The following is a 17,525-nucleotide window of genomic DNA, read 5'->3' as shown; positions in this document are numbered from 1 at the left end:
CCTTTATTTTCCTCTGCACGGCTCATTATTCTGCTGCATTAATTTAAGCTTTCTTATTGTATTGAATTAGGGGCTTAAATTCCCTTATCATCCCTATGGGAATCTTGATTGTTTATTTGTAGATGACAATAATTGTTTTTATCGATCCCCAAATGTAGAAGGTATAAGAAGTGCTATGGCTGATGGCCAGCTGGTACATAGTTAGTGCCGCGTGCATGAGTGACAAATTACAAGACAGTATTTGGCCCCAGAGGAGACCCTTTAAGAATTTTTAAAAGCATCTGATAGTCTTCACTAGGTCTCTTCTAGCTAAAAAGCATAAACAAGTTCACATACATCACCTCAAGTCTTTTTGTTGTTTTTATTGGACCTCAGAAGGTCTAGTTGGGTGTAATCTATACATCCTCATTTCTAGAACACCCACACAGCAGGACTTTGGAATGATGTAAAGAATTCCCAGAGCCAGTGCCATCCAGGCCAGTGAGTCTCATTAGAGACCCAGATCACCAGGGCAATTATTCAGAAGAATTCCTGGATTAATCTAGTGGTTGCCATTACTCCACCAAAAGTATTCTTTACATGACATTAGCTCCAAGTTTTTTGAGAAGACACCACTTTGCTATCCCCAGCATGTACTATGGGTAAGAAACCTCACATGATTTCACATCCCAAATTTATCAGAGGCACCAGAGAGAGAAAATGCAACTGTCTAATTAAAGTGCTGTTTTTAGGACAAGGCACTTAAGCAGTATGTGTCCCCACAGTCTGAACCAAATGCAACACAGCTTGAAGATTTTCAGCCTAACTCTTATGATCTGTCTATCCAGAAACAAAATAAGGTTTTGCTTAAAAGTAATAGATTAAGCTTAAAAGTAATCAACTATCAGAGACATGGCAAAGTTTCCTTATTAGTTGATGAGATGGAAAGATTTTTGACCAGATGCCAAACTCTGAAATTCTTGACCTTCTTTTCGTGTAGTAAAGAGAAGAGAGATATGTAAAGGAACCACTTTCTCAACTTTACCCTATTTATCCTTTGCTTCTGTTCTCAAAGTTTGTTGTTGAACGCTCAAAGTGACTATGCTGGTTTGGACCAGAATGAGCCAGGAGACCTTGTTTTGCAGAGTTGAGGTCCACATGTCACACAAATGATGATCCCCTCATGCTGGAGCTATAATATTATCTAGGTCCTTGACAGTTAGCCACTCTATGGACAAACTGACTCTTGGAAAACCACACAAAAGGAAACACAATTTGTCCTAATTTCAGTTTACTTTTCCTCTTACTCAAATTAAGCTTTACTCTCAATACTATGATCTAATTGTGTCCTTGGTCTTGGACAGCCATTCCAGCATGTTCCAGGAGCAGTAATGTGAAAGATAGAAAAGTTAAGCGACTATAGCCGCCACCATTGTGAGGTGAAACTTTATACCCTTTTTATATATGCCTCAGACATTTAGTGGCACGCCCACCACACAAGTGGGCATTAAATGTAGTCTGACTGATTAAAGTGTTTGTTAGTTACACATTCAGCATGTGTGGAGCGTATTACTGTAGAATGGGTAAAACTTAAAACTGACTATTGAGGATGATGATCACAGAAGCATTTGTTTTTAAAAGTAGAACAAACCTTAGATATGACTTGGTTCAACCATCTCATTTTTTGTCTGTTGCCTATAGCACACTTCATGTATATATGTATTTGTTTGTTTGTTTTTGTTTTTATTGAAGTTCAATTTGCCAACATATAGTATTACACCCAGTGCTTATCCCATCAAGTGCCCTCCTTGGTGCCCATCACCCAGTTACTCTATCCCCCCACTCTCCTCCCCTTCTGCAACCCTTTATATGTTTTCCAGAGTTAGGAGTCTCTCATGGTTTGTCTTCCTCTCTAATTTTTCCTACTCAGTTTCCCTCCTTTCCCTTATAATCCCTTTTACTACTTCTTTTATTCCCCATATGATGATTGTCATTCTCCGATTGACTTATTTCACTCAGCATAATACCCTCTAGTTCCATCCACATCAAAGCAAATGGTGGGTTTTAGTCTTTTCTGATGGCTGAGTAATATCTCATTTTAGAGACAAGGAAACTAAGATGACCCACAGAGGTTAAATACATTGTCCAAGGCTTGGTAGTGGCAAAGCTGGAACGTGAAACTAGGTGTCCATACTCTCAATTCCATACTGCTCTCTGTACTGACTGAAACACATGGGCTTGTGTTTTGTTGCATGTATTGTGATTGTTTTGACAGGTATGCCATCCCACAACACCGTGTATTCTTTATGAAAATATTCATCACAGGGCACCTGGATGACTCAGTTGGTTAGGTGTCTGGCTCTTGATTTCTCAGCTCAGTTCTTGATCTCAGGGTTGGGAGTTCAACCCTGCATTGGGCTCCATGCCCACTTAAAAATATATTTATTTATATATTTTATATATATATAATTATATATAATATAATTTCTGACATAGGATTGTAATAACTATTTAAAAAATAAATAAATGAAACCTATTTTTCTCATCATGTACAAATAAGTTCTGTAATTTTTAGTGATCTCTGCTAGTACATGGTCAGCCTAGCAATGAGAAGGATAGAGAGGATAGAAATATTGAAAAAAAGTAGAATGAGAAGGCAAAAAAAAAAGTAAAGGGGGTATATTGTTCAAGTAGGAATATAACAGGAAAAAATTCAGTATGCAGACAAAATTTCTAGATTCAATTTGGGAGCTTTTAATCAAGACTCTTGCCTCTTCTGATCTCTCCCAATTTTCAAATAAGGACTTGTAAGCAGATGGTGTGTTAGGCAGTTCTCATCATCGCTGCTCCCCCTCAGACCCCAGAACACAGGATGGACGGCGAGTTAAATTGTATAATAAGCAAAGTTGCTCTTGAGCGTATTCCACCTCCCTCTGGTACATCTTCCCACCATTTGGCACCCATTCCTAACCCATGCTGCTGCTACTATTCTTATCACAGAGGAAAGTGCATGTAACTCTATGTGATCCTGTTTCTGGAATATTTTCCGTTTAGAAGACACACCAGGAAATACAAAGGAAGACGACTTACACAGTGGCAATTCAGACTCAGGGGCTGGTGAGCAGAGGGGATGGATATTATGTGGATTGGGTTTATCTCTCCTTACAAATCCCCCAAAGTCAATTAAAATAAAAGTGAGAAAGTCCAGTTATCATAACGCTCTGTGAGCTCGTGGTGCTCCTGAGATGCTTACATGTTGTAAGTTAATTTGATACTAAACAATGCCTATATTTTAAAAATGAAGAATCAAAGAATTCAGAGTTCTAATTATAGCACACCAATTGCTTGGTACTGGAGAGCTAGGTCAATAATATTGGACATCAGTGGAAAGTGACTACTGGCTGAAAGGCTGTACCCAGAGAGTGGTTATCAGTAGCTAAAGTGTCCGTTTCTAGAGGAGCTGGCCTTGCTCCAGTATGCCAAGAGGTCTAGATGGAAGGTAGGAAATGTAGTCTTTTTTAGAAGTTGTGCTGCACAGTTAGTTAGTTGCCAAATAACCCGGTGAGACCCTAATGTTCCTATAGGAAAAGATTAAGAAGATAGACAGTCATCTGTTTTGGATGGATTGGGTCCCCTTTGCTAAGACCAAGTACAGAGATCCAGCTTTTCATCCCACGTTCCTTTAAACCATTGAAATTTGGCCACCCCTCCCAATCAGCACTACATCTAACTACATCAGCCACTCTCCTCCTCAGTTACTATGATTCCCATCTTCCTTTTTCCTTAAACATACCAAGCACACTTCCACATTTGTGATTTTGCCCTTTACATTTCCTCTTCCTGGAACATCTTTCTCTCATATGGTCTGTTGAACAAGTGGCATCTGTCTCCTATCACCAGAGGTAGAAGTCCAAGCCCTTCTTCCCACTGTGTCTTATTTGAATCGCCAAGAAAAACATAACACAGTCAAACACTGGGTGGAGCAATGCTTTACTCGCATAAAGAGACAGAAGAAAATCAGCTCTAATAGTGAGCCTCGGTCCTCATGGCCATTGGGTCCTTCCTGGCACCTGATTCAGAGCCATTGGACTGCATGCAACTGAAAGACCCTCTCCACTCTTGGCAGGAGACAGGTTTAGTATGGGATTGACCAGGTGTCATATAACACATATACTTAAGCAGAACAAAGGAGTACACATCGAGCCTGAATCCGGGAGAGATATCCCCACATAAGGCAATAGCCAGGCACAGGCTGTGAGGGCTCCTTATCTCTTATTAAGGAAGTGGTCCAGGCCCAAGGCCCATTCTTAATATGGCTGAGATGAGAGTCTAAAGACTTCACAGATGACACTGCCTTTTCCAATATGTTCCACATGGCTTCTTCCTATTTCCCCACCACCACCAACAACAACCTTCTTCTCCCCACCCCCCCCCAACCTAGAACATTGCTCCCCTTATCAGAGGCCTTCTGAGGCCAACCTTGATAAATATAGCCACCTCCCAATCTATAGAGAATCTTTGATTTTTTGATAATTGCTATATCGCCAGCATCTACAACAGTGATTGCACATAGTAGGTGTTCAATAAAAATGTGTTGAAGAGATTGGTAACACAGGCCTCACAAAGGAAAAGTCTTGTCTCATGATGCCTAGAAATCAGTAAAGGAAAACTTTCCAGATGCTTTCACAGACCAAGTCATTCACCTGCACTGCATCCAATTTACACTTAGAAACCCAACAAGTCTTTAAGAAAGTGATATGTCCAGGTAAGCAGTTTAACACCATTATCATTCAGTTTCCATCAGGGCTCCAAGCAACTTTAGAAAACCCATCCTCTGATATACAGCACTAATTTGTATCTTACGGAAAATCAAATAAATTATTTTTTACCCGAAGGGAGCAGGATTATTTGATTTCAGATATTTGCCATATGGCTTCTCTTCCATACAGCATAGCTTCTAGGCTTAAGGTAGTAAGAGTGAGAGCATACCTATAAATTATTCGGAGATAATTCAAAATAAGTGTGTATCTTTGACAGATTGTCAAGTTCTTTAATGCTTTTTCCTGATAACAAGTGCTATGTTTTTTGATGAAAGGTTTCTCATTTCTCACCACACTTTATTGTTGTTATGTGTGTGGGGTTTTTTTGTTTTTGTTTTTGTGTTGTTTTGTTTGTTATTGTTGTTTGTTATTGTTCCCCCACAGAGTCCAGTCTGGCTCTTATCTCAGCACGGGATGGTTTACCTTCATTCTGGCCATGGATGCCTGTTATGGTATTCACGTCTACGGGATGATAAATGACACCTACTGCAAGTAAGATCACAGGAAATTATTTTTATGCATCTCCAATTCTGATATCTTGTCAAAATATCACAATTCATTTTAATACCATAAATCGGAGAAACAGATAAAGCAACAATTATTTCCTGGTGCTCTTTGCTGACATGACATTTTATTGTCAGTGCATCAAGTTGTGACTTTTAGGGGTGATAAAAAGAAAAATATTTACCACAATCTAATGTCAAATGTCAGAAGGAACATTTTTCCCTTAATCAGTGGCATATCAAGGATTTGTGGCTTGGAAATACAGAACAAGTTTAGTGGTTATTTAATTTGCAAAGCAAGTTTGTCATTTCTGCTGCTCTAATGGCTTGATGGATAGCTAGCTATGCAATGGTTCTATTTGATCATGAAGGACAAAATGTCCTGAAGCCTCAGAGAAGCTGACAGCTTAACGAGAATTCCTGGAAATTATATTTCACTACTAAATGAGTAATCCACCAGACCCTTATTTAAAATAGATATGTTTATCCACAGTATACCCTCGCTGGAGGGCTCGTTTCTAAGTATTTAATAAAACAAACCCTCCATGCGTCACCAAGGTAATGAAATATATTTCCCTACTAACAACTTGCACAATTTAACTCAGAGAGTATTTTAATCATATGGTCAAAATGGTAACTAAGCCACAATCTCCATGATCAAATATTTCTCCCCTCACAATAAGTATAAGGGAGCACAGAAGAACCAAATACCTAACCCTGAAAAATCAGAAAGCTTCTTCAAGCTCCGCGACAGCATCAGACTAGCCAAAGTTTGCCTCCATTATCCACCATTTCCTCCTTCAAAGACAGGTAGATGTTCAAATGCAATTGGTGTGATATATAAATTTTATTTGATTTATTAAAGCACTAAGAATCTGCTACATCTTCCTAAAAGCTTTTATACATAATAGCTTTTAACTGAGTTCACGGACAAGAATCACGCATGGCTTTGCAAGTAAATGCATTTACTAGGCACGTAATGGATTCTTGCAAATGAATGCTTCATTCTTCATCTCAATTCTCCTCTCCTTTTTTTTTCCTTTTCTTTTTCTTTTTTAGGACAGAAGGATATAGGAAAGTCCCCTATCACTACTATGAACAAGGAAGAGATGAGTGTGATGAATATTTTCTTCATGAACATGCTCCATATGGGGGGCATAGGTTTATCACTGAAAAGAAAGTATTTGCTAAATGGGCCAAGAAACACAGGATAATATTCACACACCCAAACTGGACAGTGTCTTGATGTTAGTTTTTCTGATCTTGCCACAACACTCGACACCACCATAATACCACAACTGTGATGCTGATGATGCTGATGCGGATGATGATGACGATAAAGACAACAACAGTGATGATCAAGTTTCTGTACATTCTCAGATATGGATGGTGACTCTGCCAGTAATTTGAACTTGGGGTTTCACGGAGGGTGGATGTGCTCTTTACATTCTTTCTGAAGGTTCAACATTACATACTGCACTTTATAATTTAACTGGAATTGAAATGAAGGCCAGTAACATGACAGCAGTGACCTAAGAAATGGGAAGATTACCTTTCAAGATAGCTGCTCAGAATTCCTGGACAGTGCGTAACTCAAAAGCCATGGGATTTGGCCTCATGAGGCAAGGTTATTGACTCTATGGTCTCTTGAACTTGAGCAGCTCCATCATTTTGAAGAATGGTTGATTGTCAGACACTGACCCAAGAAATGCTATCTGGGTACAAGCACTGTACCATAGTTACTAATTAGCCTAGAGGCAGGGAAGGAATCTCTTCCTGACAAACCATGGTCCTACAGTACCTCCTACAGCTAACGCCTCAGGCCATTTCCTAACAATGAACATATCACCGACATCCTACCAATCAGGATTCTTCAACAATTCAAACAAAATGGGCCAACTAGAAATCTTGATGAATTTTCCCTCTCACCACTCCATTCTCACTACCCCAAACAACATAACTAAACATGTCACTAGAGTGATCTCTATTACAGCTTAGTTATTTTTGGTGGAGTCCTAAATATTTCAGAAAGCTATTTAACATGTAAGATACCAACACTGTAATAACATATACTGTGAAAGCATTCTTAAAACATAACCAAAAGGGTTTGCTAACTCTGCTTCAACATCCAACAACACAAAAATATATGCTTTTTAAAATCATGAAACAAGGAAAACAAAGCATATTTTTACATCAATTTGTATCCTACCATACTTCATAATATATATTTGTATATTCAAATTTCTACTTTATAGGCTCAGATGCATCCCTCCGTACATTACATTATCTTGTCAAGTGCCAACTGTTAGACATGGAGAGGAAATGATTCCTTGTATTAAATCTGACCAGAGCTTTTGCCTTCTAGGGGTTTACTTTCCCCTCAGTGTATCAGTTGTTATACCATAATAACAACACTAATAATGACCTTAATGTCCAAAGTGCTTTGTCATTTAAAGTTCTTATACATATGCTGTCCTATGTGATGCCCGTGACCACCCTACTGGGCAATTGCCTACACATTCTGACATCTCCTCAGCAGATGATCTGTAATTTGTTAATTGCTTTGATGCAGATTTCCAGATCTTTCCCTCTGCTAATATTTGTATAGAATAGCATTTATGTAGACTAGTAACCAAGTGATTTCAGTGCCAAATACAATATATTATATCAGGATTATGCAAAAAGTATCACAAGGATGGTCTTGGCCATAGACTAGGACACCTGTGAAGATAGGTAGTTTTGATTTTTTTTTTTTTTTAATGATCTTTTTAGGTAGAGAAAAGATGAGGAAGCAGGGATAACAGTAGGGAATGAACACAGAGAAGTAGTTTCCTGTCCCCACCTTGAGATGACATAGTTCTCCATACACTCTTGGCCCATTAAATATTAGAACATTGATTTGCTGAGAGAGCAGATGAGAGACCAGAAATATCCTTGCAAAGGATTCAAAAGACACAGCCAAGCCTAACCGACAGAATGCTGTGGAAGATGAAAGTGATGACACACTTCACCTCAGGAGCTCTTTGCAGCTCTAACCAGTGTGCTAAGTCCCACGATAAGTTCCCATTTGATGGGCCGTCCTGGGCAAAAAGCCTCTTTGCTGCTCTCCACTGCCATTTGTATAACACCAACACTCAAGTCCGTGAAAATGGCCAAATGCCACTTCCATCGGTGGAACTGTTATCGCTGTTATTCTTCTGTTGTTTCTTCGTGTGGTTTTCAGTTCTATGTATGTCAGGGTATTTTTTTCTTTTTTGAGCGAATGATGGATAGAAATGCCCACTCAAAGAAAAATAAACAGATGCAAATGTTAAAATTATAATACAGATTGTTTTCCCCCCTGTTGTGATATAGGAGTTCCACTTTTAAATAAAAAGGAACACTTGATTATCAGAATGCTTCAGAGAACGACACAATTTATTTAGTTTTCTGGTAAATGGAGGGTTAAATCTGTTTGTTCGTCCTTGCTCTCCTGCCTCTCCATGGAAGAGACTTTGCAGTGCCCACCATCACTCTGCAGCAGGAGGTATGGAATAAGCAGTGCTTCCTCTGGAGGGGTAAGGGTGGCCTCCCCTCCTCTCTTCTTTCCTGTGTCTTCCCCCCTTTTTTTCTTAACTAAACCCAACCCCACTTTTTATTGTTGTTATCTCTCATCTCTTTTTTTCTAAAAGTGGGAAACAAACAAAAAAAAAAAAAAAAAACCTTATTCTCAATTTGGAAACCTAATTGGATGATTCCCAGTGCAATCAGCATTTTGATAGAATCACATAACTTATTTTTCTCTGCAGTCTTAATGTTCTCTGCTTCCATTTCCTGCTCTTCTTTACCTTCAGCTTCCTGATTCTAATGGAAATACAAAGTGTAATTTCTCCCATATTGAGAAATTTTTCATCTAAGATTTATGGATAGAGAAGAGAATGACAAAGGAGGAATTCAAACTTGTCACACAAATTTCTGGCCAATTTCAGTGGTTCTAGTCAACTGAGAGGTTTCATCCAGCAGCTGAACATTGAAAAATTCAACTGAGCTCACTCATCACTGATGTATGTATTCCAGAAGTTAATTAACATCTGTAAAAAAACCAAACACATTTCAATTCCATCCAAGGCTCTAGGCAACTGGACTATTGAAAATGGCCACAATTTGCTGAAATCAGCATAAAAACATGCAAGCTAGAAGTAATAGGGTAAATATTACTTTTAATTCTGCAGGATTCTAGAAAAAAGGAAGGAAATTTTTTAAATTTTAAAAGGGTTTTTAAATTAATATTTGAATCCTTTCTAGGTTAGCCTAGTGATTAAGTAGTAATGATTTATATTGTTATGATGGTAAAGTGAATTAGAAAACTTCTAGACTATATCTTACCTTGCTATGAAATGTATCAAAGAAAAACCAATTTGGGAAGATGTTTGTATATATGCACAGAGTCAATTTGTGTGTGTGTGTGTGTGTGTGTGTGTGTGTGTATAAAAGCATACCTGCAATCCTATATTTGTCAGTGATGTGTATGAATCACAGGAAACCTATTTTAGACTTCAATGAAATTTGTTGGTTTACATTTTTAAATCCTGTTGAAAAAATAAGGCAAAAATCCAAATTAAATATCCCAATTGTAAAGAGTACATAAAATCATATTCAGTGACTGGCTCCCAGAATAAAGCTAGAGAAGCTGCTAAATCTACACCTGAGAGCACAGTTAGATGCCACAGTTGTTACAGATCAGACCTATAAGTACAGCGATCCGTGGTGCGGGCTCTGACGATAGCAGTTCAGCTAAAGTCACATTGAAAAACACTACATCAAGCTGCATTCACTCTGGAGTGGATGAACATTGGTCCCTTTATTCAAATAAGCCTGTCTTTGGCGTAAGCAAAACTCAGATTTGCATGATTTTTATTATATGGTTAGAGAACTGTGACCATTATGAAAAGAGGAAAGTATAAGGAGATTGCTTTTTGAGGATTTGAAATGAATCAGCCATTGTGGGAGCAAGAGTCTGAATTGGGGACTTTGCTGACCTTTCCAGAAGTATAAAGCCACCAGAGGAGACTCACTTCTTAGGAAAAATATAACATTAAATTCTTCACCTGGTCATATTAATTGGATGCTAATAGAAAGCTTAGTTTTTTAAAATTTTAATAATAAGAATATTATAATCAGAAGATTTGCTTTTTTTTTTTTAAACAACATACCCATCTAACATTTAACGTGGCATGTCAAATGCAAAGAACAACTATGTTGCCCCATGTCAGGTGTTTGCATGCCTTAGCACAACAAATGATTCATAGTCCCAGAGCCATGAGGGGAAAAAGTGCTTTTCCCTGAACTGCTTTTTTAAAAAGCAAGACCTCATAATTTTAATAGCATTCATAGACCCAATGACTCTTCAGTGCTAGCTAGCCTTTGTAAGTATTCCAGACTTTTAGAGCTGTAAGGGGTTTAGAGACCAGCCAACCCAACTTCTCCATCTTGGAGTTGAAGAAATAGATCTATAAAAGTGAAGTGACTTGCCCACGGCTGTCACACAGACTACTGGAAGTACTGAGACTCAAATTCTTATCTCAGGTCTTCTTCTCTACTACTGTTCCCACTACTTGTTTTTTTTTTGTTTTTTTTTAAGCACAGAATGGTAGTTGGAAAAGTGCATAAATGACTTTACTGAAAGTCTATTCCTGGAATCCAAGGGCTCCCGTTAGTAATGTTGATTCTACTCATGATCAGAGAAATCTTCACACTGACATGGAGAAACAGTCACATAATTGAAGGGACATATCCCAGTAGTTTTCCATATTCTCTGTTATCTATGTTTATTGCTAAGACTATACCACATTATGCTATCATGAAATTCTAGGCCTAATTTAAGGAATGTAAAAGTGAGTTTCTTGCTTCATTGTTGTTGAGGATGATGAAGCCACTGATACTCCTCTAAGAGCTGTTGAGCATGGAAGTTGCTTGGTGTAACCCGCATGTCCTATTGTCAAATTATCTCCAGAAACCAAGGTGTCCCAATCCTCAAACCAATTCAGCTGCCTATTAGTGAAATACCCTATCTGCACCTGCTAGTGAAACGCTCCCCTTTGTTTCCGCACCTTCTCTACCACATGTGATCTCCGAGGCCAGATGCTCTTCTGGAAGATAAATCACAGGCTCAAGCACCCCATGGGGCTTAATCACCCTGCAAGACTGAAAGAGGTTTTTCTTTACAGTCCACTCAAATGATACTGTTGGAAGAGGAGAATTTTGAAGCCATATTCACTAGGCTCTGAAAATGATTTCTTTGACTCAGAGATAGCGTATTGTTTTGTTGCTTGTTTTTGCAGAATCTTAGAGAAACCACTAGAGTAAAATTCCATGTAAATTGCTAAAGCATCAAATCAGAGCTGTCCTTGGGCATTGTAACTTTGCAGAAAACCTCACTTAGGTTTCTTTTTTTTTTTTAAGTCGTCTACTTTTTTTCCCCCTTTTCAGAATAAGCAGAATGTTTATGGAGTAGAAAAGCTCTTCTTTCTCCACAGACATGTTTCCTTTTGTTCATGCCTTGGAGACTTCAGAAAAATAGAAGCTCACTTTCCTAAAAGTGAAGAACATCTTGACGAATAAATAGCCAACTTCCTATATTCACATATTTGCCTATAAAGTGAGCAGTGTCTTCCGAAAAACTCCAAATGGACATAAGCCAGGGCATTTCATGATTCCTTGTTACCAAATCTTCAAAGTACTAATTTCCTTGTGTTTAACTTTGTTGTCATTGCTACCAAGTAAATACCCATTTCTATTACATACAGTATATTTTATGCTTCACTCATTTTTCTGAGTTCACACAATTTTTGCTGTAGTCTCTCATTCACTTTAAAAACCTGTAATCTTCATCTATTTATAGTAGAGACTGTAAACGCAGTTTGTGCACTTGGTGAGGTTTTTTCCTAGCATCATATTGCTTTATTTATAGGCACCATGCTTTAGAATAAAGCTTACTAAATGGCAAAGGGCTACTGGCATATTTCAGTTTGGTTTTGCTTTTACAAGATAAGTGAGGGGATGTGAACAAAGCCAGAGAGTATTTGTCATTGAAAGAAAAAAAGCAAGGCAGGAGTGAAGGTGGGAGGCAGGGGGAGATATCCAATATACTCAGTACCCAAGGCAGAAAGGCGGCCTGGGTGACAAGAGACGGTGTTGGCCAGCCTCCCGAATGTGTTTTGTCCACATTAACTACCTAATGCTGAGCTATATTTCCTTTCTTGCTCTTTCAGACCTGTTAGCCAGTTGGGTTAGGACATAAGCGGCTTAAAATACAAAAGTCCTCATTCTTTCCTATCCTCCTTCTTTTCGTTACTTGCCTCCTTTTCTTCCTCCACTCCTCTTTTCCTTTTTAAATCTTTTTTCCAGCAAACTCAGCCCTCTTAAAGTTGAACATCATAGGTGGGCGGTTTCTCATTTTACAAGTCAACTTACAGTCCTCTACCAAAGCCTGTAGGGGACCCCGATTTGGATATGATCTTAAAATGAGACTCTTCTTTGGGAATCAAGTAACAATAACTGATATGCCGTGTTTATTATAGGGCTGTATACCTCATTCAGTCCCCTCAACTACTCTGTGAGGTACGTTATGTTACGACCACCATGTCACATATAAAGAAACAGAAGCACGGAGGGGTTAAGTAGCTTGTCCAAGGTGGCATAGCTAGTGATAAAATGAGGGTTTTGAACCCAGGCAGTCTGACCCAAAGTCCATACCTAGTTGGGGCAGACTACTAGGTATAAACAATGACCCCAAAAACTCAGTGACTTGACATAAGATTTCGTTAGATTCTCCTCCCCAGCCAGCTTGTCTCTAAGGATGACTCAAAGACACAGGCTCCTCCCACCATGTGGCTTTGCTCTCCTGCACCCTTGGAAACCTCTCTTTGGCCAGCTAATGGGGAAAGAGCATGGAAGATTCTGCAATGGACAGTTTTATGGATAAGTCCAGAAGTGGTGTGCAGCCCTCCGTCCACATAGCATCGGACAGGCTCCGCCATGTGGCCTGTTGGAGGTGGGCAATGCCCACCGGGTGTGCCCGGGAGCGAAAGGAACAGAGTTTGATGAATATGTAGCAGTCTCAGTCATAAAACCCTTGGTCATGATAACATATAGCCTTAAAAAATTACTCAGTTTTGTGCAACTACATGGATGAATTATGTTGATAATCCTTCTTAAGAACACTTAAGAAAAAACTTCTCTGAACATGGATGTCAGTATCAACCACCCAAACAAAAACTAGGGAACAAAATACTGCTGTAGGCCTTATAATACCAAAAGAGAGGAAATGGTTTCTCTTACCCAAAGATATAAAGACAGAAATTGGTATGCTAGCAACACTTTCGAGTGACTTAACTCTACCAACAGTAGAAGTAACGTGGACTTTTAATGTCTTAATGATCTTTGATTAACACAAGATAGATCTGTCCTTGCCTCTGATCAGCCAAGTTTGTGTGTGTGTGTCTCTTTCCTTTGTAAGATGTCACAAAGATCAACTTCCCTTTTCAACTTCCCTTTGGTCTTCAAGTCTATGCAATGTTGTGATGATTTTTTTTTTTTTAGTAAAAAAATGAAACCTGTGGTTCTCATATCTGAAAATAACAAATCTCTCTCATTCACATCCCTCTCTTTCTCCAAGCACATTGGCATATGAGCTTGTTCAAGGAAAAGGGTCCTAATATGCCCATATGTCCCTTGACCAGCACAAGGTATATTTCCCTGGGGAGAGGCCCCTTCAGCCTTTCTCTTCAGCTCCCAACATTTTTCTTTCCTCCTCAATATTTTCTATTTTTGCACATTATTTTCTTTAAGCTATCTAGAAATCCTTCTCCCTTAACGCTAACAGAAATTCCACATCCTAAAAGTTCTTTCTCACCTAATAGGAAACTACTTACTGTCTTGGGAAAAATGCTTTGTATGTTAGCATATAAATTTTCTTAGTTTGTCCATTGAGAGAAATTAGCTGAGACTCTAAAAACAAAATAATTAGAGAAGAGAAGCCGCCAGTGTTTGCCTTCTTTCGGATCAATGTGAAATTCCTTTTAAGGGCAAGAAACTATAGCACCTGGTTGGTAAATGACATCGCTTTGAACTTCTGTGTAAGGATTGTAACAGGTGATAATATCTGAAGGTTCTTCACAGGATGAAACTGAGGCTCTTACTACCCCTTAGCCCATGGCTAAAGCTTCTGAAAAACACAAATACGCAGTGTCTATACACACTGGCAACATCTTACACCATGACTGTTAAGAGTTCTTGCATTTATCATGGGCAAAATTTTGCAAACATACTATTTTGAAGTCACTTAAAATCTATGTAATCTTCCTAAATAATTTTCCTCCACATGCCTAAATTTCCGCAGAAGCATAACAGATACAATGCAATTCATTTAGAATGGTTTTCCATCTTTAGTGGCAGTTTTACCTCAACTTAAAATGGTTTGTCCAACGCATCTCTTGGTGATGCTGACTATAAAGGGTTTCCTCTCTAGTAGAAACAAAGGCTATACTCCATAATCTTTGATAGATAAAAAGGGCATTAACGTTGAATGAGGACATTAATGTCATGCAAATGGATCTGTGGATCATGCAGAGCTGTGAGTGGCTGTTCAATATGGAACAATATAAAAAGGGGGAAAAAAAGCATTCAACAACACAAACATATGGGTTCAATAAAACCAAATGAAATTTGACAGGAACAAATGTAAAGCAGGGCACTTAGCTTAGAAAAAGACATGAGCATGACTTAACAGCAGTACTCATGAAAAATATTTGGAGGTTTTAGAACATTGTAATATGATACACAGCAATTTAAAAGGTTACTGTGACCTAAGACACTTGAAAGAGTCTAAGAGGAGACAGCAAGGTGTGGAATTGATCAGACCACTTCTGGAAGTATTTTTTTTTTAATTTTATTTATTTATTCATGAGATAGAGAGAGAGAGAGGCAGAGACACAGGCAGAGGGAGAAGCAGGCTCCATGCAGGGAGCCTGACGTGGGACTTGATCCTGGGTCTCCAGGATCACACCCTGGGCTGAAGGCAGCACTAAACCACTGAGCCACCTGGGCTGCACTGGAAGTATTTTTTAAAACCTGTTTTTTCTCTTTAATAAGAAATTGCAACCATTTTCCTGATGTTACTAAATCATCCTAAAACATGTTTAATTGCTATATTGTGCCATAATGTATTTAACCATGCCTCCATCATTTTTCACTATATGATGAACAGGCTTGTTTGTGAATTTTTTAACACTTCCCTGATATTTTTTTCTTTTATTGTACCAACGTACAGAGGTGCCTGCTTCCCAGCACCCTTGTCAAAAAATTTTTTTTTCCATTTTTGCTTATTTTACATGTACTAAAAATGTCATCTTGATTTAATTAGTATCCAGTTGATTATTATGAAAATTAAACATTTTTGCATATTTTTGGAAACTTGTATTTCTTCTTTCATGAATTAGTTGTTCCAATATTTTCCCCATTTCTTATTGCAGAAGTCACAATACTTTAAAGATAGAGACAAATGAGAATTCATTCAAAAGAAAGGGGACAAGTGAAGAGCAATCAGGATGAGAGAACTGGAAGTCATGTTGCACCAGAGATTAGAGACATTTAGCTGGTTTGATAGAAGGTTTTAGGAAGAACTCAATTCAAACATTTGAAAGGCATTAATGCAGGTCCAAATTTGTTTCAAATTCTGTGGCTCCATTGCACAGAACTACAGCCAGTGTGTGAAATTTCAGAATTTATCTCAGGATGTTCAGAAAAATCCAAAATTAGAGTATAGGTTTTTAGAATGAGTAAATTTGTGTGAATTATTCACAGACAGATCAGACTACCTACTTGTTCAGTATTTCATGAGATTAGATAGAAAGTTGGATTCTTTGGTCCCCAAGGTCCCCTCCAAAGCATATGTTTTGTGAAATGGGATACAACCCCACATGGCAAAGCAAGATTTGACACAGAAGCTCTGAAAAAATAAGCCTAAAATTGAATTTGGGGGCTCCTTGCCTTAGCAGCAGGATATTCAAATACCATCTCTCTCTCTCTCTCTCTCTCTCTTTTTAAAGATTTTTTATTTATTCATGAAAGACACAAAGAGAGAGGCAGAGACACAGACAAAGGGAGAAGCAGACTCCCCGAGGGGAACCCAATGTGGGACTCGATTCTAGGACCCCGGGATCATGACCTGAGCCAAAGGCAGATGCTCAACCACCCAGGTGCCCCGGATACTATCTTTTAAAACAAGTTATTTCTAATGATAGCAAATTCCACCAAATTCATGTTCAGAGTTGGTTCCCAAATGTTGGGAGTACATTCCATTGCTGGTGGTGCACACATGTACACACCATAATCACCAACCCCAACTCTACTACTGAATATCACTTACTTCATCCTTGAAATGCTTCACAAAGAGCTATAACTTCCTTTGCTTCCAGTGGGGGAAATTTGCTCACATTTCACACATCCATATTTTTATATACTTGCTATTGTGCTATGTCTTTGAAATGTAATGACTCAAGAAAATTACTTTTGATATCATAGCATTCCTCATGCTGGTAATTTATGATAATAGATGTCACTGTAGATTTAAGAGTCATTTATATTGTCCACCTTTTCCTATTTCTGCTAGATTAAATAAATTCCTCATATTGAGTTTAGCTGCATTTTTCAGGTTTCTAGTCTGTATCACTCACTTTCAGTGTATTTATAATCCTTTTATCTGGTCTTTGTAGTTTCAAAAATGGTGCCTTGGATATTTTACGTTTTGAGCAATCAATGCCCTTTTCAAATTGCCCTCTTAAGGTTTTTGTAAAATAATATTCTCTATAATACAACTTTAAATTACCTGTCTTTTCCTTTACTAGACTTAATCCAAGAAGACTAATTGAACAGTAAGTATTTTAATCATCCCACACTGTCAAACCTGTCTTCTCATTACTGAGAATTGGATAGGCCATGAGCTTAATTGTGTTCCTGGCAATATAAGTAGATTGGAAGCCTGCTAATATGATTAGTATATGACTATAGAATTAGTCCTGGTATTTATTAATTTCTATGCAAAAATATTATTTTAACAGATATATATTGAATATAACCAAATTCATGGTACTTCTTTAGTGCTTTGGAAAGTACAGAGATGAGTAGGCTATGGTACTTATCTGTATGGAGCTTACAAAAAAACTTAGAAAACTAAATCAAAATT

The 17,525-nt window shown here is 38.2% G+C and overlaps 1 protein-coding gene across 3 annotated transcripts in view; it reads left to right on the top strand.

Annotated features, from left to right (window-relative positions):
- The window catches only part of ST6GALNAC3 (ST6 N-acetylgalactosaminide alpha-2,6-sialyltransferase 3), a 523,767-nt gene extending 515,069 nt beyond the window's left edge, over nt 1–8,698 (top strand). For 2 of the 3 annotated variants that reach the window (XM_025417950.3, XM_025417949.3), the window contains exons 4-5: nt 5,184–5,291; nt 6,362–8,698. In XM_025417950.3, coding sequence (XP_025273735.1) covers nt 5,184–5,291; nt 6,362–6,548 — 295 coding nt within the window. In that variant the 3' untranslated portion in view covers nt 6,549–8,698. The remainder of the gene's footprint in view (nt 1–5,183; nt 5,292–6,361) is intronic. The other variant, XM_035717861.2, reaches the window with a different exon arrangement.
- The last annotated feature ends 8,827 nt before the right edge of the window (nt 8,699–17,525 follow it).

This window comes from Canis lupus, chromosome 6 (assembly GCF_003254725.2).
Source record: "Canis lupus dingo isolate Sandy chromosome 6, ASM325472v2, whole genome shotgun sequence".
Lineage (NCBI taxonomy): Eukaryota > Metazoa > Chordata > Mammalia > Carnivora > Canidae > Canis > Canis lupus.
This window is presented reverse-complemented; position numbering and strand designations above follow the sequence as displayed.